We start from the raw sequence: 25,458 nt of genomic DNA, 5'->3' as shown, positions 1-25,458 counted from the left end.
CTTTCTTTCTTTCTTTCTTTCTTTCCATTTGCAGCCATAATGTCATAATAAACAAAAAGTCATTGCATAATGGATTCATGAACCTGATGTTAATTAGGCCTACTAAAACAGTCATAAAAGAGATAGCAGAAATTATATTTTCTGTCTTAAAAACAAACAAAAAAAAAAAGAAAAACATAAAAAACACTCGGTAGTGTTCGAACGCACTATCTCACGAATACCAGCCCGGAACGCTACCATTACGTTACAAGTGTAACACGTAGGATGCTTTAATTATAGCTGTCTATAGCAGGCATAGTAGTCCAACAACATGTAACATCGCCTGTCTCCGAATTGTAGCGGAGATACCCGAAGGAACTTAGTATCTAGAGAACGGCCACTTTTTCTTTTGACAGCTGTATATTCCAACACTGCTGCTTTACGACCCTGATCGACGAATTGAGTACTGTGAGTGGTTTGAAAACATTTTGCGCGAGGACGTGGAGTTTCCAGGAAACACTGTCTGTTCTGACGAGGCACAATTCAAACTGAATGGTACTGTAAACCGATACAATTGCGTGTCCTGTCCCTCTGAAAATCCGCACATCCATCAGGACAAAGCCGTCAATTTACCGGGACTTAATGTGTGGTATGATTTGTCCTTTCGGGGTATGATTGGACCGTTCTTCTTTAAAGGCACAGTTATCGGTGCGGTGTATCTCGAGATGCTTCAGACAACAATAATTGTATCTGCCATACGAGAGCTATATTGGGACGAGAGGTTTTACCTGCAAGAAGATGGAGCCCCAGCCCACTATACTGAGGGTCACGTAAGAACAGTTCCTAAACAGCAAATATTGCCGTCTTGTCAGTGTCGCCAACTGTTACCAGATATCACACGATCCTACGTACTAAATGACTTATTTACTTACCGTACTTTATGCTGTAAGGTTATTCTAAATAATTCAATAATTTGTAACATATTTTCATAGGTGAACTATACGGGAAAGGGATAAACATATCAAGTATTTTGTCTAGCAATACGAAATTCATTGGTTTGACTAAACAGTTGACTCAAGAGACCTAACCTAAAAATGTATTTTGTTTGACCACATGAAATTATAAGTACTAACTCCGAAAACTTACCTGACTATAGTCTTAAATTATAACCACAATGTAACACATAAAATAACTAATTAATTATTAGTATGTTCAAATTTCACTAGCTTCCAGTAACCGGCTCAGAAATCTAGTACAATTATAATTTCGTGGAACTCCAGTACCGACAAATATTGTCGATACTTGTCTCAGCTGCCAACATGTCAGTTACAAAATCACTACTATTTGTAGTATTTGTCAGTATCGAAATTCGAAACGAAGTTGACAAAAGAAAATTCAACCTGCAAACTAGAAAATCACCACAATCCACTAGCATATGAAGTAATGGGGGAAAATGGTTAGGTTTCACCCTTAGGGTATGAAGTAAGCTGATCCGGACTATACCATCTGGATGAAACTCTACTCGGACGATGGATGTGTCGAAGAGGTGCTGTTGAGTAGCCAGCACGGTCCATAGACCTAACATCTCTCTACCTAAGGAGGGCCCTAAAGGATGTTGTTAATCGGGAAAAGTCAGCTATACTGGATGCGCTACGAGAACAAATCGAAATGGCATGTGCAGCTATGACACTGGACATGTTACAAAACGTAGTTCATGGCGCAGTTGGACGGCATCGACAGTATTTGGCTGCTGATGGTACACCTACGAACATTAAGCTACAATTTTCCCAAAACCGAGAATTTTATCTCAATTTAATGATAAAATACACATTTTGTGGTCAATTTTGTAACAGTGTTAATTAAAATTAATAAAATGCAATAAAATTGAAGAAAATGTAACAGTTGTATGAATACTATGCCCGTTGAGCTTCTTTAGTTATCATCAAAGCTCGGAACTTGGGGACTTGTGTGTCGTGTGCTTGAGTAAGGTTACAGGTACAGCGTACACAAAGCTCACGCTGCAAGTGCTCAGGGACAGTCGTGTGTACTAAGAAAGTGGTCACATCGAATGACAGGAAGGCGGACGAGGAAATTGTGTCGTGTCGAAGCCAATGACATTCAGATAATTAATTAGAGGTAAACGGTCTGTTTGAAAATAAGAAAATACGTATTATTCGAATGGGTACTGTATACGTTTGAAAATATATTTCTTAAAATTTAGGTACAGAATTTCGTGGAGGAATTCTGAGGAGATACATTATTTTCTTCGAATGGAGAGTTTATATTTTGTAACTTGTGTCAAACACAAACTAGATATTGGAAACGGGCATTCACTGAAATACATTGCAGTCCCTTAAATCGGTGGAAAATTTGTCCATAGACATGGACCAAGTCGTAGTGGAACCTTCCCTAGTAGTGACATAGAAATTGAAAACTATTTTCGAGACAAATTTAGGATACTTATCTTTCTCAGATACGAGATCAGCTAGCAACTACTGAAAATCGAACAGGAAACAGTGACAGTGAAAACATTCAATACTTTATTTCGGCCTAAGACTTTATAATACAATTACAAACCATTTTCCAAATTTGAAATTTTTTAAAATTGGAGCTTTTAAAAAATAAATTTGTAAAATTATCCACGATATAATATAATATTAACAAATGTATTTTTTTTTTTTACCTTTTACTTCTGTCTACTACATTCTTGTTTTTATTGAATATCACTGGCTTCTGTCGAATTGTCAATTTATATTAAATGTGTATTTTTCTCTCTTTTTCTCTTTCTTCTTTATTCTTGCTCTTGTGTTGTATTCATTGGTTCGAATTAAGTTACTTACTGTATTTAGTAAACTGTCCTTGTAGATTTTATGTTATATTATTGACTAAGACCACACCGTACACGAGCCTGGCTCTTACGGTAGTGGCTAGAAACATTTTTGTTTTATAAATGTAATTTGTATTCAGTAGGTAGCTAGTTAAAATAAATAAAAATTAATTTTACTCCCGCCACTTCATGTGACGTGGAAATAAGTTTCTTTCGTTTCAAATCATGTTTAACTAACAGACGAAGAAGGTATGGGTTCGAAAAATATTCGAATGCATGTAGTCATACACTGTAATGAAATATACAGAGCAGAACTGTAAATTTTATGTATTTTGCATGTTTATTTATATATATATATATATATATATATATATATATATATGCTATAAAATTACTTGTTTCAACCTACCATAATATTATCATTATGTTGTTCCAGCCAGGAACCACTTTTATAGCAGACCTTACAGTACCTCTGTGCTGGAAGCGGGAGTTTGTTGACATTGAAATCCGGTCGCTTAGCCACGTTCAAAGACACACGTCCCCAAGTTCCGAGCTTTGGTTATCACACATGTTTCGGGAATTGCATCCCCATCATTAGTGATGTCAAGACAAAGCGAATCCAGATGTTTGATCTGTACTCCTGAGTGACATGATGTTAAATGTCATCAGACTGTCACGCAGGAGTACAGATCAAACATCCGGATTCGCTTTGTCTTGACATCACTGATGATGAGAATCCAATCCCCGAAACATCTGTGATAAATAGAGAACGGAATTTGGAGTAGTAAAAGCTAGTATTGGCATCTACACAGTCATTTGTTTACAATCCTTCATACCAAGTCCTCCCCTCCATGACATACTCGCAGATCTCTGCACGTCAACAACAGGTGAACGGGACAGTTGTCGCATAAGAACTTCAACGTGCAGGTTTGCAGTTCAGCGTAGTGAAGTGCAGGTACAATGCCGAAAGTGAAACCAACTAACAATACAAAATTGAAAGACTATATTTGGAAAAGCTAAGATCGAGTATCAAAATTTAGGAAACAATTCTCTAAATTATCGCTTCCCCCATGTCCAGTTCTTAAGAGATGGGGGTCATGGTTAGAAGCTTGCAATAATTATTATTACGCACATCACCTCCAATCTGTGAAGAAAGTGGTCCAGTCTTTCGACTGCGATTCAAATATGCCAGGAACTGCTAAATGATAGAATAATAAAAAAAAATCATGGATATTAAGTCAAATTTTTTATATTTACCGGATGCCATTATTCGATTAGTACAGTCAGGAGTAGAACTAGTTGAGCAAATAAATATTATGAGTACTATTGTAAATAAACTGGGTGCAGTAGAAGGTGAAGTAGGAAAACGTGTTGGTGAAAAAATGAACAGAGTTTTGATTAAAAACGATAGGTACAGTATTCTCAGTCGGATTTCAGAGCGGAGTTTTTCCATGTTAAAAAAATGTCTTTCCTTGCAAAAGAGCAAAGTTGTGTTTAGAAAATTTAAAAATGATATTTACAATTTATTATAACAAGGCACAGCAGGAAAAATTGTTTCATCACCAAAACATAGCATTAATTGAAAACACCATTTCGTTTGGCTCTACATTTTGTTCAACATTTAATGATACTCTATTAGGCTATGTTGTAAATATTGTAGTATTAGATATATTATATATAATATATATATTCTAAATACTGTAGTGTACGTTGTGTACATATTATCATATTTCATGATATTGTAAATAAAGGTTTTAATTTAGCACGCTCCTGACAGAAAAACACACATATTCAGAGTCGAGTTCCATACAAAAGACAACTGCCAGCCATCAATATTTCCACTGACACGCGAGGACGCAGAGATTGATATTTAATTATGTATATTTGTAATGTTGTTTATTGGTGTCTTGTGCGTTGCCAAGAAAAACACATGTAGTTCAAAGTGAAATACAGATTATGTATGTAGCCACTATATGTCATTAAACTATTCCATATGTTTATTCTGAAATACGTTTACAGCACGTTGCGTGTAAGTTTGTATGAAGTGAACTGTACTCGTCCATGCTCTGTGACGCAGCTCGCTTGACAGTCAGTGAGCTACGAATATCTATACTACGTTTCACCATTCTTTATAATACTCCAAATCCCTTTCCCTAGTGATAAATAAAGAAGCTCAACAGATATAGTGCTCATACAACTGTTATATATTTTCTTCAATTTTATTGTATTTTATCTCAATTTGCTCCAAAGTTACTGATGAACAAACAGTGTATACATTTTTTGGGCCACTCTGTATTTATATTTTATTTGATTAAAATGACACTGTTGCTCAGAGTGTTGTAGTGTAGCAGTTTGGAAGGAGAACAGTCTCAAAACAAAAATATCATTCAAATTATGACAAAGGAATAGGAATGTTGGGAAACGCATAAAACTCTTGAGGAGAAAGCTTGTGTCTATTCGTGGCACTGATTTTAATAGAATACGCAAGTTGTAAAGGCACTTTAAAATCAGACCAAAAAACTTTACCACAAACATTTATTTCAATTTTCTGATACAATTAGAGAGACACTGGCAATGTTACGAACATACATAGTACCAACAAAATTACGATAATAATAGCCTACATACATTCGCTTTTAAACTTATTTTTTACAGATTCTGCTCAATTACTTACATAGAATTAATAAAATATGTATTAATACTGAACTTAAAATAACGTTAACTGTAATTCTTTATTGCAATGTTGCTTTCAAACTGGTACCAGTCACAGTCTTAGCTCAGTCGGCAGAGAAGCTTGTTTTCTGATGCGGTGATCCGCTCGGGCGGATTACCTGGTTCGGTTTTTCCGAGGTTTTCCTCAACCCTAAGACAAATGTTAGATAATCTATTGTGAATTCTCGGCCTTATCTCGCCAAATACTATCTCACTATCACAAATTCCATAGACACTAAATAACCTAGTTGTTGGTACAGCGTCGTTAAATAATCACCTAAAAATGGTACGTTCTGTTTTAAAATATTACCTTCTTGTCTAAGAATTTTGGGGTACAGTTTTTCATGTCCCTTAAAGTGTTTGAAAATATCTTCAAAAATAATAACAATAATGACTTACAAATGGGTCACAAATTAAGTGGACAAGTGGATATTATTAAAAATATATCACATACAAAATCTTAGTGTCAGTTGTGAATATTTTTCATATATAAATTGAAGAGTTTAATTTGTCCAAAATACTTTTATATTTGAATATTATTGTGATAGCAAAATATTTTATGCAGACTGTGGCCAGCAAGCTTCATGGGACAGAAGTCGAAGTGGAGATCCTTAAGAAGAAAGAAGACTGTGATCATGTACAGTTTCTCATCACAGAGTTATCTGGACCAGGGAAAGTGTGTCGAACTGAGATTTCAGAGATAGAAACACTTTGCAAAGGTAATAAATAACGACAAGGGTATAGGCTACCATTTACTAGAACTTTTATTGATAGGATGCAATAATTCTATTCATACGAGAGTTGCGGTGCAGAAACGTCCGCGAACAGATCTTCCAGAGCACTTCTTCTTGACCTGTCTATTCCATTCTACCTCATTACTATATTATTCACATCACCACTAATCATGCTGTTACTTGCTCATGTCATATTTCGAACGGTGTCATATAAAGCTAAACCTGTTTTCAGACGTACACCCGTCAGTAGAATACAACCATCTTCATGAACACATTTGTTACACAGAATCAAAGTCTATAGTTTAGCATTAATGAGACTCTTAAATGTATATTTTCGTAAATAGAAATACTTTGTAAAATATTTGATATGATTACGTTATCCATTAAACCATTATTTATTATTATTAAACAAGAATATATACCACAATATGTCGTTTCTCAAATCCAAAATTTCAAAGGTAACGGTCCTGCAGTTTTCGTCCTAAAGGTTCCTATCATTCATGAATGTTACTATGCTATCCCAGTTCGTTTTCATGCTCCCCTTCTTCTTCGTTGTGTAGGACACCATTCCATCAAAAGCCGTTTATTGCATGTAAATCTGTAAAATATTAATTGCATATAATATAGGTTAGCTTATGCATTAAAGTGATAAAGTTTATAAATGAAATCAAATGCGTTCGCTTTTTCTGTATCTGTCATATCCTTCTCTCTGTCTTTGTTTCTTTCTTCGTTTCGTTTCTTTCTTCCTTTGTTTGGTTTCTTTCATGTTTCGTTTCTTTCTTTCGTTTCTTTTTTTGCTTCGTTTCTTTCTTTCTTTTTTGTTTCGTTTCTTACTTTATTTGTTCCTTTCTTTTTAACTTTGTTTCTTTGTTTTTTGCTCGTTTCCTTATTTCTTTCTTTTTTGTCTTCCTTCCTCCTTTCTTTCTTCCTTTCTTTGTTTGGTTTCTTTCTTGTTTCGTTTCTACCTTTCGTTTCTTTTTTGTTTCCTTTATTTATTTATTTCTTTGTTTCGTTTCTTTCTCTCTTTTTTGTTTCGTTCCTTTCCTTATTTGTTTCTATTAATCTTTGTTTCTTACTTTTTCCTTTGTTTCTTTTTTTCTATGTTTGTTTCTTTCTTTCTTTCTTAGTTTGTTTGTTTGTTACTTTCTTTTTTCTTTCTTTCTTTCTTACTTTGTTTGTTTGTTTGTTTCTTTCTTTCTTACTTTCTTTCTTTCTTTCTTTCTTACTTTCGTCTTCTTTCCTTGCTCCTTCTTTCTTTCTTTCTTTCTCTTTTTCTTTCTTTCTTTCTTTCTTTCTTCCTTCCTTCCTTCCTTCCTTCCTTCTTTCCTCCAATGTTCCTCACGCTCCCTAAATAGTAATTTTATGTGAATTTGCGATTGCGTTCAGACGTGTATCAGCTTATGTATGCCTGTCAAATAGAATTAAAATATAATGTATGAATGTACGTATTTTTAATGTAGACAGGAATGCAACCGATGATAACATGAGAAATACACTAAATGTATTACTATGAAAATAAGTCATCTTTATGACATTGTTTATTTCTGTTTGAAATTCATGACGAAGTGCAGGCACCAGTTGGGGAGCACATTTAGTATACAAAGGTGTTACTCCAGCTGATGACCGTTAGGAATCTGTGTAAATCTATTTATGTGGTTTTTTCGAGCTTAAATCCATCCATAAGTTAGAGTTCCTTCATCGCAACTCACCTAATTCTCCCCATCCTATGAATAGAAGATCATAAATCGAGTAGTGGTTGTAGTACTAACATAATTTTCCGCCATTTTCGTAACTGAGTAAAATATAATCTCACACAGAACAATAACGAAATGTATTATAAGTTTTGTTTTAAATAGAAACTGGTTGTGCTGTATATTACTCTAAAAAAAAAAACGAAGTCAACACATTCTAAACATAAAAACACGTTTCTACAGTGGAGAACTGTTTTAATGAAGTGTCATTGTAGTTACATTTATATTTACTATAATGTTGACTTCGTTTTTTTTTTTCGTTTAGTGTAATATATAGCACAACCAATTTCTATTTAAAACAAAACTTTTAATACAGTCAGTCCCAGCTAAAGTTTGCGGAGTTTCTGTCGGTAGGTCACGCAACTAACGGCGCTTCCGAATTAAAATCTACATACTATAGGCCTATTATATTAATAACATTCGGTACCCGTACTCACCCTCCTAACAGTAGCTGCTGGAAGTGTTGCCCATCTTGTGTGATACATAATTCATATCGTGGTAAGAAATATGATTCACAAGCATCAGTTCCTCTGCAGTAGAACGAATTTCCTCCAGCGTATCAGTAAATTTAGTATTGTTTCTCTACGCCCAGGAAATATATGTCTAAATTTTCCCTTATTCTGCCACACACGATTTCTTTTGCAGTATGTGCGTTTTCAGAATGTGTACGCATTCATCCACTGAAGATACAATCATTGCTAAGCACAAGACAGTGTAAAACAAAAGCCGCACTTATTCTTAGCTGACTCATTGCGTACCTAATCTTCCGGCTGTCAAGGACAGACTAGCATAGCTAACACGTGGAGCGACATTACATAGTAGGTAATAGGTTTAATCCGGCGAAGAACCGTATGTTCGCGGATGAAGTACCGAACTCGCGGTAGCGGGAGAAACCTGCCGCTGGTCGGCCGAGAGAAACACCAGGAATGTTCGCTGGGACTCACGGCACTATGAAACCACTATTTTACCTCTAGAGTTGTGTATATAATAGGGATATCTTATGCGAAGTTTTACCATTAGATGGCAGAAGCGTTCCATGCGGCACTACATGTTGTAGGGCTATATACGTCATATGCTACAGTTGATTACGTTCTCCCGCTTGTTGGTTTTCTGTGCGTGTCAAAATTATATTTATAATTATTTTGTACTAGCCGTACCCGTGCGCTCCGCTGCACCCGTTAGAAATAAATATAAAGTAATTACATAATTAAAATAGGACATTTGATCCAGGGAACATTCGTGTTTGATATAAGGATAAATCGTTTATTATGTTACTTAATTTAAATTGTATTTGCATAATTAAAATGCGAACATTTTGATCCAGACACCACTCATTTGGTCATAAAAATTATTTTAGGAAATACAGGAAACGAATGTACAGAATAGCCTATCAAGTTTTCTGTGCATAAGAAGCTATTTTAATCTTGCCTGTCCTTGATTCACTCAGAAGTTACTGTAATAACATTATAGCATTATGTCCATCTAGAGAAACTACACTTTCCAATGGTGAATTAATAATTAATTATACAAATCGGTTAATTTAGCTTCTGATATTACATCATACAAACACAGAAACATTATCTGTAGGCCATCTTTCATAGATTTCGATTGTTGCTGTCCAAGGCCCCTTATAGACGAAGTCATTTGTTTTTTAGTTCATTACACGGCCTTAGATGGCAGTTATTTTAATTTTAAAACTCATTTATCTCATTAAATATCAGTCCTATCAAAATTTTTCAAGGAATAAATCTTATCGGAAATTATTTTTAAAGAAACTTTTGTTATGTAACATTTTTCACAAAAATCAATAATAAGCGAGATATCTCGATTTATTTAATTCAGGCCTCCTTATAACCCCCCTTTTAAATAATGTATTTTGAATGCCATATAGCCTGTAATCTAAGTTACAACAAACTTAATTTATATTCCAATTTTCATCGAAATCCGTTCAGCCATTATCGCGTGAAAAGGTAACAAACATACAGACAGACAGACAGACATACGAACAAAATTTTCAAAAAGGTGATTTTCGGTTTCAGGGAGATTAATTATATATGTTAGGACCAATTATTTTTGGAAAATCGAAAATTACCAGAAAAATTTCGGCTACAGATTTATTATTAGTATAGATTATTTTGTATAACCTAGTATAATTTAATATAATTCAATATTTTCTTACCTCGTAATTTAATTTAATTTACAATAATAATAGCGTAAACTTCTATAATATTGAGCGATTCCCCTTAAGAGATGGATGGGGAAATCTGCAGTATGCAGAATATAGATACGTGTAAATTGAATATTCATGAACCTAAACGACAACTTTGAGAACGAGGTGCACGAATAAAATAAATAAATCAATCAAATAGGAACTTGATCGAAGGTGAATATTACCTCTTTAATCATTACTATTGTAAGTACCGTACGCTAAAAACAGAATATACAGCCACCAATGTATTTCTTTTTATAGGGAAGGGACTATCGAGATTGAATTCCTCGTATTTTTTCTCTAGTTGCGGAAAGGTCAACTGCAATGTTTGATAAGATTATATAATATGATCGCAGTAATATCACGATTATTCCTGTGTTTTGTAGGTTAAGGATATGCATTTTTGAACACTATGTAGGCTGATTTTGAAAATTTGGAGTAAAAACATGGTTTTAATAATGAGTCTACAGCACATTAAAAACATTATTCACAAAATGGATTTCACTATGGTCGTCCTGGATAATAAACATCCCAATTAATCGAGAGTTTACTGCAGGCGTAAACTGCTGGCGACTTCCAGGTTAGAAGTACTGAATACAATCTAAGATAACACAGCTTGCTGTCGAGGTTGCATATCTTTTTATTAATTTTTCCCCCTCTTCCAAAATGAAACTGTGGCCAGAAAATCCTTACTCGAAGTTGTTATTTTAGCACTTTCGAGGCACAATTTAATTAGTTAAATTGTTTAAGTTTTAAAGCATATATTCAGAATATTTCGGGATCTGAATGAAAACAAAAAGCTTTCCCTGGTTTTCACAAATAGGAACATAACAAAAATTTGGCATTTTGAGTTGTTTTTAAGAGTATTTAATGCACTAATACACTACGGAAATCCTTAATGTTTATATATCGGAAAACAAATGCACATGCAAAGCGCATCCCTCAAAGTGCACGCGCGCTATCTGTTGGTGCTAGTTCACGATATCCCTATTCTTCCGGCTGTCAAGGACAGACTGGCATAGCTAACACGTTGAGCGATATTACATAGTAGGTACCACAGTCTAGTATATACAGTCGCGAAGCTCAATACGTAGTAAATATGCAAACATTATATAGTTGCTCACCACTAGGATCGCTAATATCGACTCATTACAGGCAATGCAAAATAGAACCGTCACAGTCTATTGTTTCTAGCACCCTCAAAACTCAAGCTTCGTGACTGTGGTAGGTACTAAGTTTAATCCGGCGAAGAGCCGTGAGTTCGCGGATGAAAGTACTGGCCCGGCGGTAGCGGGAGAAACCTGTCGCTGGTCGACAAGAAAAACACCAGGAACGTTCGCTGGGACTCACGGCACTATGAAACCACTATTTTACTTCCAGACTTGGGTATACAATTCATACCGCTCATTCCAACAGTATGTTACGTCACAAAGTCTCCTAGAACTTATCGTCAGACAACATACTAGTATCCAAGTTCCATCTTACATTTTACTTTCCATCTCCAGTCTACTGTAAAATGAATAACAGACCGATCTGTTGGTAATTTACAGGTTGATGTGGTATTTTGCAGAGCCAAAGGTGAGTCCGGCCACGTTCTGCCGGGTGTTCCCCTTCCACCTGATGTTCGACCGCGAGCTGCGGGTCGTGCAGACGGGCTGCACGGTGGCCAGGGTGATCCCACGCGTCACCAGGCCCGGCTGTCGCATCACCGACATTCTCGACATGGTAACGTTCTGCATGGGTTTCTAAAGTATCGACACACTGGAATTTATCGAGTTTTTCATCTCCCTAAGTGAAGGCGTCTGGCTTTACAAGCCACCCCGAAGATAAAATGTACAGAACATGGTATTGCTTTCATGTTTTTTGCAAAAAGTCTACTGTAAATGAACATGAATGGAGCGATTATATAAACACTAATTGAAGAGTGTGACTCCAATACTCTTTCAATCCATTTGGCCATTTTCATTATTTTTTAGTATTTTATCATTATATTTTAAGCTTGTTTTCTTTCAAAACAACGTCAATACTTTAGAGCTGGGGACGGAGCGAGTAAAACTGTTGAGTTACTCGGTTCTATCGGTTTATGTGCTTGGCAGCGGAGCACCGAAATTACTCGGTTAACCGTAGCCGTTACCGGCCAGTTTAAACGTTCAAATAGAGCTCACGTGATTCACTTAATTCTACCAGACAACAACGTAGGTACTAAGTTATTGTATTTAAATATTTTCTGCTGCAGGACAAATTGTTTCCTTATCCCCAAGGCGGGCTGAAAGGCCTCTAGTATTGAAGAGGGGTTCATCCTATTATATGACCTGTCAAGTGGGCCTAATGAACACTGACAGTCTGAACATATTACTGTACACAATAATAATAATAATAATAATAATAATAATAATAATAATAATAATAATAGTGTGTTTGATTAATATTGAAATGTGTTAAAAAAGGAAGTGCATTATATTTTTTCTATTTGTGTTTATTGGATTTGTGTTACCTCATCATCATCATTTTATTTCTAGACTATTTATTTCTATGATTTATGTTAACTAATTACTTTAATTTATCAATAATATTACTCTTCACCAAAGAGAACATGGTTGTATGGAAGGCTAATAATGTTATAAAATAAATAAGCATTATGTTCTTCAGTTTAAGATTCCACGTTTTATTGATTATTTTATCCACTTTCCGTAATAGTAAATAATTCTGTGTTTTATTTTTAAGTGCTTTAGGCATCGCTTCACGGAGTCCGTTCCTTTCTATCTTATTTTTTACTTAGCTGCAGCGTTTAACGTTTATCTCACATGTTAATTTATTACCTGTTAGTATTATAAATTATTTTATCAATTTTATTCCGTCTGTCATATATACCAACACTGAAAGTTGAATAGGCTTTCATACAAAATAACTCCGCAAATATTTGTAATCACACAAATAAAATTTGCAACTGCCATTTTGCAATGAAGAGAAACACTTTTTTTGTCGTCAATTGGCAAAGCGAAAGCGCTTTACTACAACGCTTGTAAAACACTCAATCTATCTAAATTTTATATCTGCCGCCACAAATTTGTACTCGAATCAACCGAGTAATGACGTCACAGTAACTGCTCCGAACCGAACCGCTCCGTCCCCAGCCCTACAATCTTTGTCTAAAAGTTTGAGTTATTGTGCATGTTACTTCAAAACTCGCTCAGACCGGTGAATAAAAAAACTAGCTGAGTCCTCTCATAAAAATGGACTGAACGCGTTTTGGGATCACACCCTTCGATTATATACTAAATTTCTAACCGAAAATATTTCGTGGATCGAGTATCAGAGACAGTGCCGAAAAAATATGAATATATTTCAAGTTCTGTCTCGCTTAAGTATTATATTTGTAACTTTGAATGCATTTATGTTAGTTTCAGATGTTAAATTAATAAAATAAATTCCTAAAATATTAATTAATACGTCTGAAACAACTCTTCTATCAGAGGACATTAAGGATATGATCTGTGTAAGCGAAAATATATATTGAAGCATTTTAATGTCATACTTTCCATATCTCACTTAAGGTCCGTCCCCATTTGGAACTGACGTTCGAGAACATTCTGTCGCATATAAACACTGTGTACGTCCTGAAAACAAAAGCTGGTGCCATGGAAGCCGAGCATCAAGACGTCGCTCCAGAGTTCTCCTATATCAGACTCAAGGTATGAAGAAAATACACCGAAATAACTTCCGACCACAAACTCTGGTTAAATGAAAAACTAAAGTAAATAAATTGAAGTTAAAAATTCTGAGAAAACTGAAAAAAAAAAAAGAAGTATGTAAGTATTTATATACGTATTAAAAGAATGAACCGTAAGAAATGTCATTAATTTTAGGGGTTATTCTTTGAGACATTTTAAACAAAAATGTTTAATACAATTTATTGTGCTCGATTTTACTTCCTTTCAGATATAAAAATTATTTTAAATGTAACATTTCACAGCGTATTTCGGGAAAACCATTGATTTTATTCACTTCCCATGATTTTACGAGAAGATTCGAAGAGAACGGCAGTTACGTGGACTTTCAGCTCCCCCCTACTACCATTAATGCACAACACAATGTCAATACGACGGTTGCTGTCGTCTGCGATACAACGAACTTTTCTGTTGATTTTCGAGTTCGTCATTTTTTTCCGGTTATTATATGCTTATTTAAATTGTGTTAACTCTCACTAGTGGTTTTATATTTTATTTTATTCGTCTTAGTATTTATTTTATTATTGTAAATATTATTGTTTTATCACTGTTATTATTATTATTATTATTATTATTATTACTATTATTATTATTATTGTTACTATTATTTCTATCATCAGCATTATTATTTGATCTCTGTAAAATTTATGTAGACTACTGAACTGTACCCGAGCACGAGCATATGCTCATTTCGGGTATCTATTCATATGTATTCATTTCAAATGTAAATTGTAAATAAATTTGAAATTTGAATTTGAATTAAAGAGAGCTGCGTATTATGGAAATATATAATTGAAAGCATTTCAGCTTTGTTCTTTAAATGATAAGAAATATGATCCGAACAAATATATTTTAAAATTCCTTTTCAGAACGAAAAGTTACTTTCGTTCGTGTCAAATTTCTGCATATTTAAAGTACAAAACTAAAAATTCTTTCAATCATGTATTATCATAATACACTGCTCTCTTAAATTGACTGAGCATATTGGGAATTAAATTAATGGCTTTCCCGAAATATTTTTTATGAATCATTTTTATCTAGATAAGGAAGTAAAATCGAGCAAAATTGTATTAACTTTTTTATTTCAAATGTCTCAAAGAATAACTCCCTGAAATTAAAGACATTACTTACGCTTCACCCTACATTAACTGAAAACATGATTTTATAAGAGAGAGTAAAAACTACAGTACCATTTACCCCTCTGATCTTTTAGGAGGTAAATCTTTCCCTCTTACCCCGTCGTTATTGTGTCACTGTTACAATGACAGCTCATTCCTGATATATTTCATAATATGGATGATTGACAATAGAGAAATTATATCGTTCTGACACATAAAACGGGAGTATCTCAAGAAAACCTGACACAACTTACTCTTTTTCACAATAAATTTTACCTGGACTCTCTGGAGTGAATATCGAACTCTCGAACAACGATTGTCAGAGAGTAAAATTTAGTGTTTCATTAACAGAAAGAAATATTAGAACTCGTACTTTATAAAAAGAATTAATAAAATTCAAGGAAAAGGATTCCATGCATCACAGATGCGATTCTGAGATTTATAAGGAACAGATTTGAAAATACATTACTTCAGTCATTACAAATCTAGTGGAATTTAAGTTCTAAAGGAGTGCATACATAATATGGATGATTGCCAATAGAGAAATTATATCGTTCAGATACATAAAACGGGAGTACCTCAAGAAAACCTGACACAATTTACTCTTTTTCACAATAAATTTTACCTGGACTCTCTGGAGTGAATATCGAACTCTCGAACAACGATTGTCAGAGAGTAAAATTTAGTTTTTCATTAACAGAAAGAAATATTAAAACTTGTACTTTAGAAAAAGAATTAAGAAAATTGAGGGAAAAGGATCCCATGCACCACAGATGCGATTCCGAGATTTATAAGGGACAGATATGAAAATTCATTACTTCAGTCATTACAAATCAAGTGGAATTTAAGTTCTAAAGGAGTGCATACAGTAGTATAATGAAGATCGGGTAAGGATAATAAAATCATTTCTGAAGTATTAATGATCTGTAAACCCAAAAGAAAAGTGGGAATTCAATGTAAGACGGAATGATAAATGAATACTAAAAATTCATTAGATCAGAACTTCCGAAGAAAACTGATAAGAATACAAAAGGAAATAAAAATATCTTCTCTTCACAGGGACAAATGATTTACATCCCGGAATCCGATGTAGTCATCTTTTTGTGCTACCCCAGTGTCATGAATTTAGATGACCTCACAAGGTAGGTAAACTATTCTCAAATTACTTAATGCCTGTGAAATTGCTTCATGTTGAATATTGATGAAATAGCTTAATGTAACGATCCCATTTAGGCCGTGTCTCAAAGCTACATTTTCAGCTGAAGTGAACTAGATTGTCGACTAAATAGCCGGATGTGACGTCAGAAGTTATGATCCAAAGCTACATAGTGCATAGCAATCAAGTCCGTAGTAGCTAGTAAACGAAAATGCTTGCTCGATTGTTGATTTGTTCACTAAACAAACATGGATACCTCATTAACAATTGGGGTTATGAAATCTGAAAATGCTTTGGAAGTGAAATAATGTAAATATAGTGTAGAATAACACGTTAACTTTGAACACTGACATTGTTAGTATCTTCTGTACAATGTTTTAAACATTATTGTAATATATTTTTTTTATTTTATTGGGTTATTTTACGACGCTGTATCAACATCTAGGTTATTTAGCGTCTGAATGATATGAAGGTGATAATGCCGGTGAAATGAGTCCGGGGTCCAGCACCGAAAGTTACCCAGCATTTGCTCGTATTGGGTTGAGGGAAAACCCCGGAAAAAACCTCACCCAGGTAACTTGCCCCAACCGGGATTCGAACCCGGGCCACCTGGTTTCGCGGCCAGACGCGCTGACCGTTACTCCACAGGTGTTAAGCCCTTATCTTTTCCACATAAGTCGTAATGAAACTGCATTAGGACACAGCCTTCTTAATTCAGTGCTGCACCGTGTTGTCATGGTTTTTAGAAAAATAGTCAATGAAGAAGGCCATGTTTCAAGCATACATGTCCAAAGCTCTCTAGTGTGTAGTTTACAAGTCATCAAGTTGCTAGTTACTAGTGTGTAGTATGAACTTGAGCTTTGAGACACGGCTTTACTATTTCACTTTAATAATATACAATAGGTTATATTTAAATCCTCGTGTCACAGTTAATATGAGAACAGTAATAAAATTCCCATAACGTGAACAGTAACAGTACAGTATGAACAAGTCTTCCTCACTTTCACACACCTATTCCATAACATCTTGCACATTTGCATCCTATAAACAGCGATCTCACATAGATCTCTGACATATACAAGTGAAATAGACGCACAGGAAATCTATTTCTAGCTTAGAACTTAAATCTCCTTAAGACGGGGATGTCTTTATGTGGCATTTCTGCAAATCATCTCGACCTCCCCATGGACAGCTGTACAATAAAATGTACAAGTGAATCAGGAGGTTTTTTTATCTTTACTTTTGCCTTAAAACTGCAGACAAAGACTTAATTATATACAGAATGAAATAATTTAACAGAAAATAGGGGATCTTCTACAGAACATTTTGAGATAGGAAGCTTGGGTGTGCGAAGTCAGATTAAGGAGATATGAGCTTAAAAATGTCTCTTGATATCGCCTACTCCTTTCTATATTACTTACTTATAAATGACTTTTAGAGAACCCAGAGGTTCATTGCCGCCCTCACATAAGCCCGCCATTGGTCCCTATCCTGAACAAGATTAATCCATTCTCTATCATCATATCCCACCTCCCTCAAATCCATTTTAGTATTATCTTCCCATCTACGTCTCGGCCTCCTCATAGGTCTTTTTCTCTTCGTCCTCCCAACTAATACTCTATATGCATTTCTGGATACGCTCATACGTGCTACATGCCCTGCCCATCTCAAACGTCTGGATTTAATGTTCCTAATTATGTCAGGTGAAGAATACAATGCGTGCAGTTTTGCGTTGTGTAACTTTCTCTATTCTCCTGTAACTTCATCCCTCTTAGCCCCAAATATTTTCCTAAGAACCTTATTCTCAAATACCCTTAATCTCTGTTCCTCTCTCAAAGTGAGAGTCCAAGTTTCACAACCATAAAGAACAACCGGTAATATAACTGTTTTATAAATGTTTCCAACTTTCAGCTTTTTTGAGAGCAGACTAGACGAGAAAAGCTTCTCAACTGAATAATAGCGGGCATTTCTCATATTTATTCTGCGTTTCATTTCCCCCTCACTGTTATTTATATTTGTTACTGATGCTTACAAGAAATTTGAATTTTTCCACCTCTTCGAAGAATAAATTTCCAATTTTTATATTTCCAAGATTCAAGGTCAATGTAGAGTATACACCGCCCACTGAACGAATATTGGTTAAACGAGCGTTGAACGACTTCCGCCGATTTTGGAATAGACACCGACGCACTTAGGTTAGGTTAGGTTAGGTTAGGTTAGGTTAGTTTAGGCTTTGATTATCCCGTCAAGATGGTTTAGGATTAGTGTAAAACTGGCGTATGTCTCCTATAGTGGGCGGGACATAAGTAACATTCACCTTGTAAAATATTCTGGTCACGAGACATAATTATATACTTTGTCTTTACGGGAATTCCTTCCAACCCTATCTCTTTACTTGCTTCAAGTAAAATTTCTGTGTTTTCCTAATGGTTTGTGGATTTTCTCCTAACATAATCACATCATCCTCTAACGTGTGATCCACACCTGTGGAGTAGCGGTTAGCCCGTCTGACCGCGAAACCATGGACAGGGTTCGATTCCCAGTCGGGACAAGTTACCCGATTGAGGTTTTTTGCAGGGTTTTTCCCTCAACCCAATATGAGCAAATGCTGGGTAACTTTCGGTGCTGGACCCCGGACTCATTTCACCGGCATTATCACCTTCATCTCATTCAGACGCTAAATAACCTAAGATGTTGATAAAGCGTCGTTAAATAACTTACTAAAATAAAAATAAAAAATCTAACGTGTGCTCGTGAAATATGAAATAGAATGTTCTGATGTTCACTTTGAACTTGAATATTGTAGACGAGGTCTGTACATCAGCGACATCCCTCTGCACGACGCCACGCGGGACTTGGTGCTCATGTCGGAGCAGTTCGAGGCTGACTACAAGCTGACGCGCAACCTGGAACTGCTGACGGACAAGCTGCAGCAGACGTACCGCGAGCTGGAGGGCGAGAAGCAGAAGACTGACAGGCAAGCTCACCATTCCATTCCCATCAAATCCTCAGCAATAGTTTTGTGGAGGAAAGGATAATGGGCCAGATATTGTTCAATTACAGTATTTTGGTTACCCTTACCACAGCTCCATCGCCATTATCCCAATAATTTAGCAAAAGGCTCGCAGAAAAAAAAAGAGACAGACTGGAAATACCAGCCGAGAGATCTGTAGCAGGATAAGGCTGAAACGATGGTTACTTTACAATAATAATAATAGCCTTTTACCTTTAAAATAGATTCCAAATTGTCATTTCGTTTACCGATGGGTTTAGTCCAGCTGCGGGACGCGACTATCATTAGCGAAGCGATGATTTCTCAACTCGGATAGCACGAACGGGACCGTATTCCATTCTGTCATAGCTATGTCGATAATTCCAGTAGTCATTAAACTGGACAAGTAGGAGACTTCTTTCACAAGTGACAATTTCACCTTCCGCGCTGCTAATGGCTTTGGCTGTAGTCAATAGCAAAGGGGCATTGTTCTTTCCCAAGTTATCCCCCACGAAATCTTAGAAATCATAATTAGAAAGTGTCGAACAAGCAGTGCAAAAGCTGCTAAATTCCTATATTTTGAAGCAATCGCTTTAGAGTACAGGATGGGCGGGAAGTAATTAGGTATTAAAAAAAGTCGTAGGCTATAGAAACTACATTTATGCTCGACCATGCCGAAATGTAGTAATTATACACCTGGTAGCAGTCCTTTAATGCATGTCACTAAAGTACACATATTCATTAAAGGTCAGGTTTTCGATTATTCTCGGATATGCAATCGAAAGACAACTAGGGAAACGTCACGGAGGCTGGAAATCCAATACTGTCGCAGAAGGTTATGTTCTGTTACTATGATAATTAGCGTTAATTGTAAATAATATTCAAATAAATTCAATTTGTCATCTTGTTTTTCAATGTCGAATTCAATTTCAAGGTTATATCAAGACTAATGTTTAATCTTACTCTCTAGATTATATCAAGGTCGTCGACATTCGTTTCCCGAAAAAAATCAATACTTTCGCGTCTGCGCACATCTCACAATTTATGACGTAGGCTATTGCACTCACTCACATAACAATAACATGAATACTTATGAATAATTTCAAGTTAGAACTATGGTCGCTTGCACTCGTTTCATAAACATCCTCGCGTCTTACTTACTACCATTATAGGCTCGTTGCATAATGTACTATTATAATGCTAATTTATTTAAATTAATTTCAGATGCACATTATTGAATGGGAATACGGATTCATACCTCAAAACTCAACGTTAGGCACCTGTGGCGTCGACTAATTTTTTCAAGCGGCCCACAGTCTTCTGGAGGAAGTTGAGTGGAACATTGTGATAACGCCCTGAATCCGTGCTTCCAATTCTTCTAGTGTGCGAGATTTCGTCCGGTACACCTCATCTTTTCCCCAGCCCCATAAAAAATGTCACAGGATGTTAGATCAGGACTTCTTGCAGGCCATTCGTGAGGTCCGCGTCGCCCCTGCAAACATCTCGAAAACTTCTCATCCAACCACGTACGCATGACATTTTCAAAGACCGTCCTACATGCAGAGAATGTCGTTAATGTTTTTCCATCCAGATACCGTGGGGCAAACGTAATCTTCAAGCATCTCATGGTAGCGTTCCGCTTTCATGGTGTCACGCAGGAGATATGGCCCGATGTCATTTGTGGCCGCATTCCACACCCACGGACACTTTTGGACGAGATTCCATCTTCTCTACCGTCATACCGGGATCTTGTGCCGCCCAATAATGCCAACTGTGTTGATTGACGAAAGCTCCCACGTGAAATACGGCCCGATGACATTTGTGGCCGCATTCCACACCCACGGACACTTTTGGACGAGATTCCATCTTCTCTACCGTCATACCGGGATCTTGTGCCGCCCAATAATGCCAACTGTGTTGATTGACGAAAGCTCCCACGTGAAATACGGCCTCGTCACTCGAGAGGATGTTTTGAAACAGTTGAGGCCAATCCTCGTGCCAACCCAGCATCAACTCCCCATACGTCAATCTGCGAGCGCAGTCTTTTGGTATTAGCTGCTGCACTTAATGGGTTTGATACAACCTAGCTTTCTATTTTTACACGCATCATTCATTCGTTCATAGTCTGCCCAAGGGCAGATCTTTCACGACAAACATAGCATTCGCCAATCGTCCCTATGTTCCACCTTCCTCTTAGTTTCCGCATACGGTCAATGTATCTTAATTTTGTCTATCATCTGACATCATCTTCTGCTCGAACGTTTCTTTCGTTCACCATTCCTTCCACTGCATCCTTCAGTAGGCAGTTTCTTCTTATCCAATTATCCAGACAGTTTATTTTTCTTTTTCTGGTCAGTTTCTGCATTATTCTTTCTTCTATCATTTAGAGTTCGTGAGAAAATGGGACATTTCCATAAAAAACAAAATAAAATAAAAATTATTTTTAAAAAATCAGAACTTTTTATAACTTATATTTCTTCATAAATATGCGTTAATTTACTTAGAAACCTCGCATCTTTATCCTGTAAAAATTTCAGTATATCTGCAGTAGCTCCTGAGATATTGAGTCATTATCAGACGGCGGATTTTCGGTCCCTACGCAGTGAGAAGACGTCACATTCCTTAGCTTATGGAGGGAGTGCACCAACGAGTTAATGCAACTGACGTACACATTACGTTCGGTATCGGGACCGAAAATCCGCTGTCTGCTTATAACGTAAGCAAATTTAACATTGGCGCATTGACGGTACATGGCAGTTAATCTCCTTTTAAATCCGATACATTTTGTATACTTTTCAGAATGGAATCCGAATTCAATATCGGAAAATTCTGTGAAATATAGGGGAGACTGTTGTACCTTTAAACATTTTTCATATTTTGTATTTTTTTTTTAATTTTGGGAAATGACATTTTTAAATTAAAAAATGCTTTAAATAATTATTGAAGGTTCTTTCACAGCTTCCTGTATGAATTATCCTGTTCTACACATCTATTAAGGCTGGAAAAAACAAAATGTAATATGTTCAAAGGTACAACAGGTTCATGTACCCTAGAACAAACCCTCTTGTAAGTTGAAACACATGGAACATAGGTGGGAATACAGTTGTAAGAACTGACAATCAAATGTAAAATGTATTTGCCATCATAAACCACAGCAGGCTTCTCTGATTTAGATTATATTTCCTGCAGGAGCAAAAATTGCTTCAATAGCTTTCTTCCAGACATCCTGATCAATTGGGGGCCTCTTAACTCCAGACTTACTTCGTGACATGATCTTAAAATAAAAGAAAAACAAAAACCGATAGTATCGTGTAATTTGGAACATGTTCCATGGTACAAGATGTTTTGTGTTCAAAGGTACAAGAGGGTGCACGTTTAAACAAATATGGCTCCGAAAACTAAGAGAGTCAAATAAATCATGGAAATTAAAATATGTTATTACTCACCAGATGATAGGGAACACACCGTACTTGAAAGATATTAACAAATACTATCTGGTTTTGTGTTAGAAAACATATATCAATGAACGGAATGTTTACTTTTGGTACTAAAAAAGATTGTTTTGTTCACAGAACTCACACTTTGCAATAAATCAAACCGAAACTACGACCAGGGCTACTTAGCAGCTTTCTCTATAATCTACTTCAGTTTGAGTCCTTTAGGTACTTACTTACTGGCTTTTAAGGAACCCAGAGGTTCATTGCCGCCCTCATATAAGCCCGCCATTGGTCCCTATCCTGAGCAAGATTAATCCAGTCCCTACCATCATATCCCACCTCCCTCAAATCCATTTTAATATTATCCTCCCATCTACGTCTCGGCCTCCCTAAAGGTCTTTTCCCCTCTGGCCTCCCAACTAACACTCTATATGCATTTCTGGATTCGCCCATACGTGCCACATGCCCTGCCCATCTCAAACGTCTGGATTTAATGCTCCTAATTATGTCAGGGGAAGGATACAATGCGTGCAGCTCTGCGTTGTGTAACTTTCTCCATTCTCCTGTAACTTCATCCCTCTTAGCCCCAAATATTTTCCTAACAACCTTATTCTCAAAAACCCTCAATCTCTGTTCCTCTCTCAAAGTGAGAGTCCAAGTTTCACAGCCATACAGAACAACCGGCAATATAACTGTTTTATAAATTCTAACTTTCAGATTTTTTGACAGCAGACTAGATGACAAAAGCTTCTCAACCGAATAGTAACAGGCATTTCCCATATTTATTCTGCGTTTAATTTCCTCCCGAGTGTCATTTACATTTGTTACTGTTGCTCCAAGATATTTGAATTTTTCCACCTCTTCGAAGGATAAATCTCCAACTTTTATAGTTCCATTTCGTACAATATTCTGATCACGAGACATAATCATATACTTAGTCTTTTCGGGATTTACTTCCAACCCTATCTCTTTAGTTGCTTCAAGTAGAATTTCCGCGTTTTCCCTAATCGTTTGTGGATTTTCTTCTTATTCACGTCAACCGCATAGACAAGAAGCTGATGTAACCCGTTCAATTCCAAACCCTCTCTGTTATCCTTAACTTTCCTAATGGCATATTCTAGAGCAAAGTTAAAAAGTAAAGGTGATAGTGCATCTCCCTGTTGAGCCCTTTAGGTAGTAACAAAAAATAAAAAACAATAAATGTTCAAAGGTGCACTATGCCAAAGGTACAACAGTCTCCCCTACTGTACAAAGTGGCTGTGAATTATGTTCCCTCCTGTCATTGACTTCACAATTTTTTTCATTTTGTCCATAATACCTCACTATGTCTGTGGTCTACAACAACTGTATCCAGGTAATGCGTGCTAACACAAAGTCCCTTGTGCTGTTTGCAGACTGCTGTATTCTGTGCTACCCATCAGCGTAGCCAACGAGCTGCGGCACAAGCGGCCGGTGCCGGCGAGGCGATACGACTGCGTCACACTCCTGTTCTCCGGCATTGTCGGCTTCAGTGATTACTGCGCCACCAACACGGACTCCAGGGGCGCCATGAACATCGTGCGCATGCTCAACCAGCTCTACACCGCGTTCGACGTGCTCACCGATCCCAAGAAGAACCCCAACGTTTATAAAGTTAGCTATTATTATTATTACTATTATTATTATTATTATTATTATTATTATTGTTATTATTATTATTATTATACAAGAGGGTGGAAGTGCATTATATAGCGAAATTTATAAACTTGTACTTGCTATTTGGGAAAAGGAAATTGTACCAGAACAATGGAAGGAGTCCATAATTGTACCTATTTTTAAAAAGGGGGACAAAACCAACTGTAGCAACTTTCGAGGATTATCACTTTTGTTGACGTCGTACAAAATTTTGTCCAATATTCTTTTGAGAAGATTAACTCCGTACGTAGATGAAATTATTGAGGATCATCAGTGTGGTTTTAGGCGTAATAGATCGACTATTGATCAGATTTTTTGTATTCGACAGATAATGGAGAAAAAATGGGAGTATAAGGGTACAGTACATCAGTTATTCATAGACTTCAAAAAGGCATATGACTCGGTTAAGAGGGAAGTATTATATGATATTCTTATTGAATTTGGTATTCCCAAGAAACTAGTTCGATTAATTAAAATGTGTCTTAGTGAAACTTACAGCAGAGTCCGTATATGTCAGTTTCTATCCGATGCTTTTCCAATTCACTGCGGGCTAAAGCAGGGAGATGCACTATCACCTTCACTTTTTAACTTCGCTTTACAATATGCCATTAGAAAAGTTCAGGATAACAGGCAGGATTTGGAATTGAACGGGTTACATCAGCTTCTTGTCTATGCGGATGACGTGAATATGTTAGGAGAAAATACACAAACGATTAGGGAAAACACGGAAATTTTACTTGAAGCAAGTAAAGCGATCGGTTTGGAAGTAAATCCCGAAAAGACAAAGTCTATGATTATGTCTCGTGACGGGAATATTGTACGAAATGGAAATATAAAAATTGGAGATTTATCCTTCGAAGAGGTGGGAAAATTAAAATATCTTGAAGCAACAGTAACAAATATAAATGACACTCGGGAGGAAATTAAACGCAGAATAAATATGGGAAATGCGTGCTATTATTCGGTTGAGAAGCTCTTATCATCCAGTCTGCTGTCCAAAAATCTGAAAGTTAGAATTTATAAAACAGTTATATTACCGGTTGTTCTGTATGGTTGTAAAACTTGGACTCTCACTCTGAGAGGGGAACATAGGTTAAGGGTGTTTGAGAATAAGGTGCTTAGGAAAATATTTGGGGCTAAG

The 25,458-nt window shown here is 36.1% G+C and overlaps 1 protein-coding gene across 2 annotated transcripts in view; it reads left to right on the top strand.

Moving 5' to 3' along the window:
* The window catches only part of Gycbeta100B (guanylate cyclase soluble subunit beta-1-like), a 67,130-nt gene that overhangs the window by 21,425 nt on the left and 20,247 nt on the right, over window positions 1–25,458 (top strand). For both annotated transcript variants that reach the window (XM_069834126.1, XM_069834127.1), the window contains 6 exons: window positions 6,084–6,237; window positions 11,783–11,937; window positions 13,767–13,904; window positions 16,118–16,200; window positions 19,021–19,191; window positions 24,038–24,275. In XM_069834126.1, coding sequence (XP_069690227.1) covers window positions 6,084–6,237; window positions 11,783–11,937; window positions 13,767–13,904; window positions 16,118–16,200; window positions 19,021–19,191; window positions 24,038–24,275 — 939 coding nt within the window. The remainder of the gene's footprint in view (window positions 1–6,083; window positions 6,238–11,782; window positions 11,938–13,766; window positions 13,905–16,117; window positions 16,201–19,020; window positions 19,192–24,037; window positions 24,276–25,458) is intronic.

Source organism: Periplaneta americana, chromosome 8, assembly GCF_040183065.1.
Source record: "Periplaneta americana isolate PAMFEO1 chromosome 8, P.americana_PAMFEO1_priV1, whole genome shotgun sequence".
Taxonomy (NCBI): Eukaryota; Metazoa; Arthropoda; class Insecta; order Blattodea; family Blattidae; genus Periplaneta; species Periplaneta americana.
The sequence above is the reverse complement of the archived record's forward strand: the minus strand, read 5'-3'. Positions and strand labels throughout refer to the sequence as shown.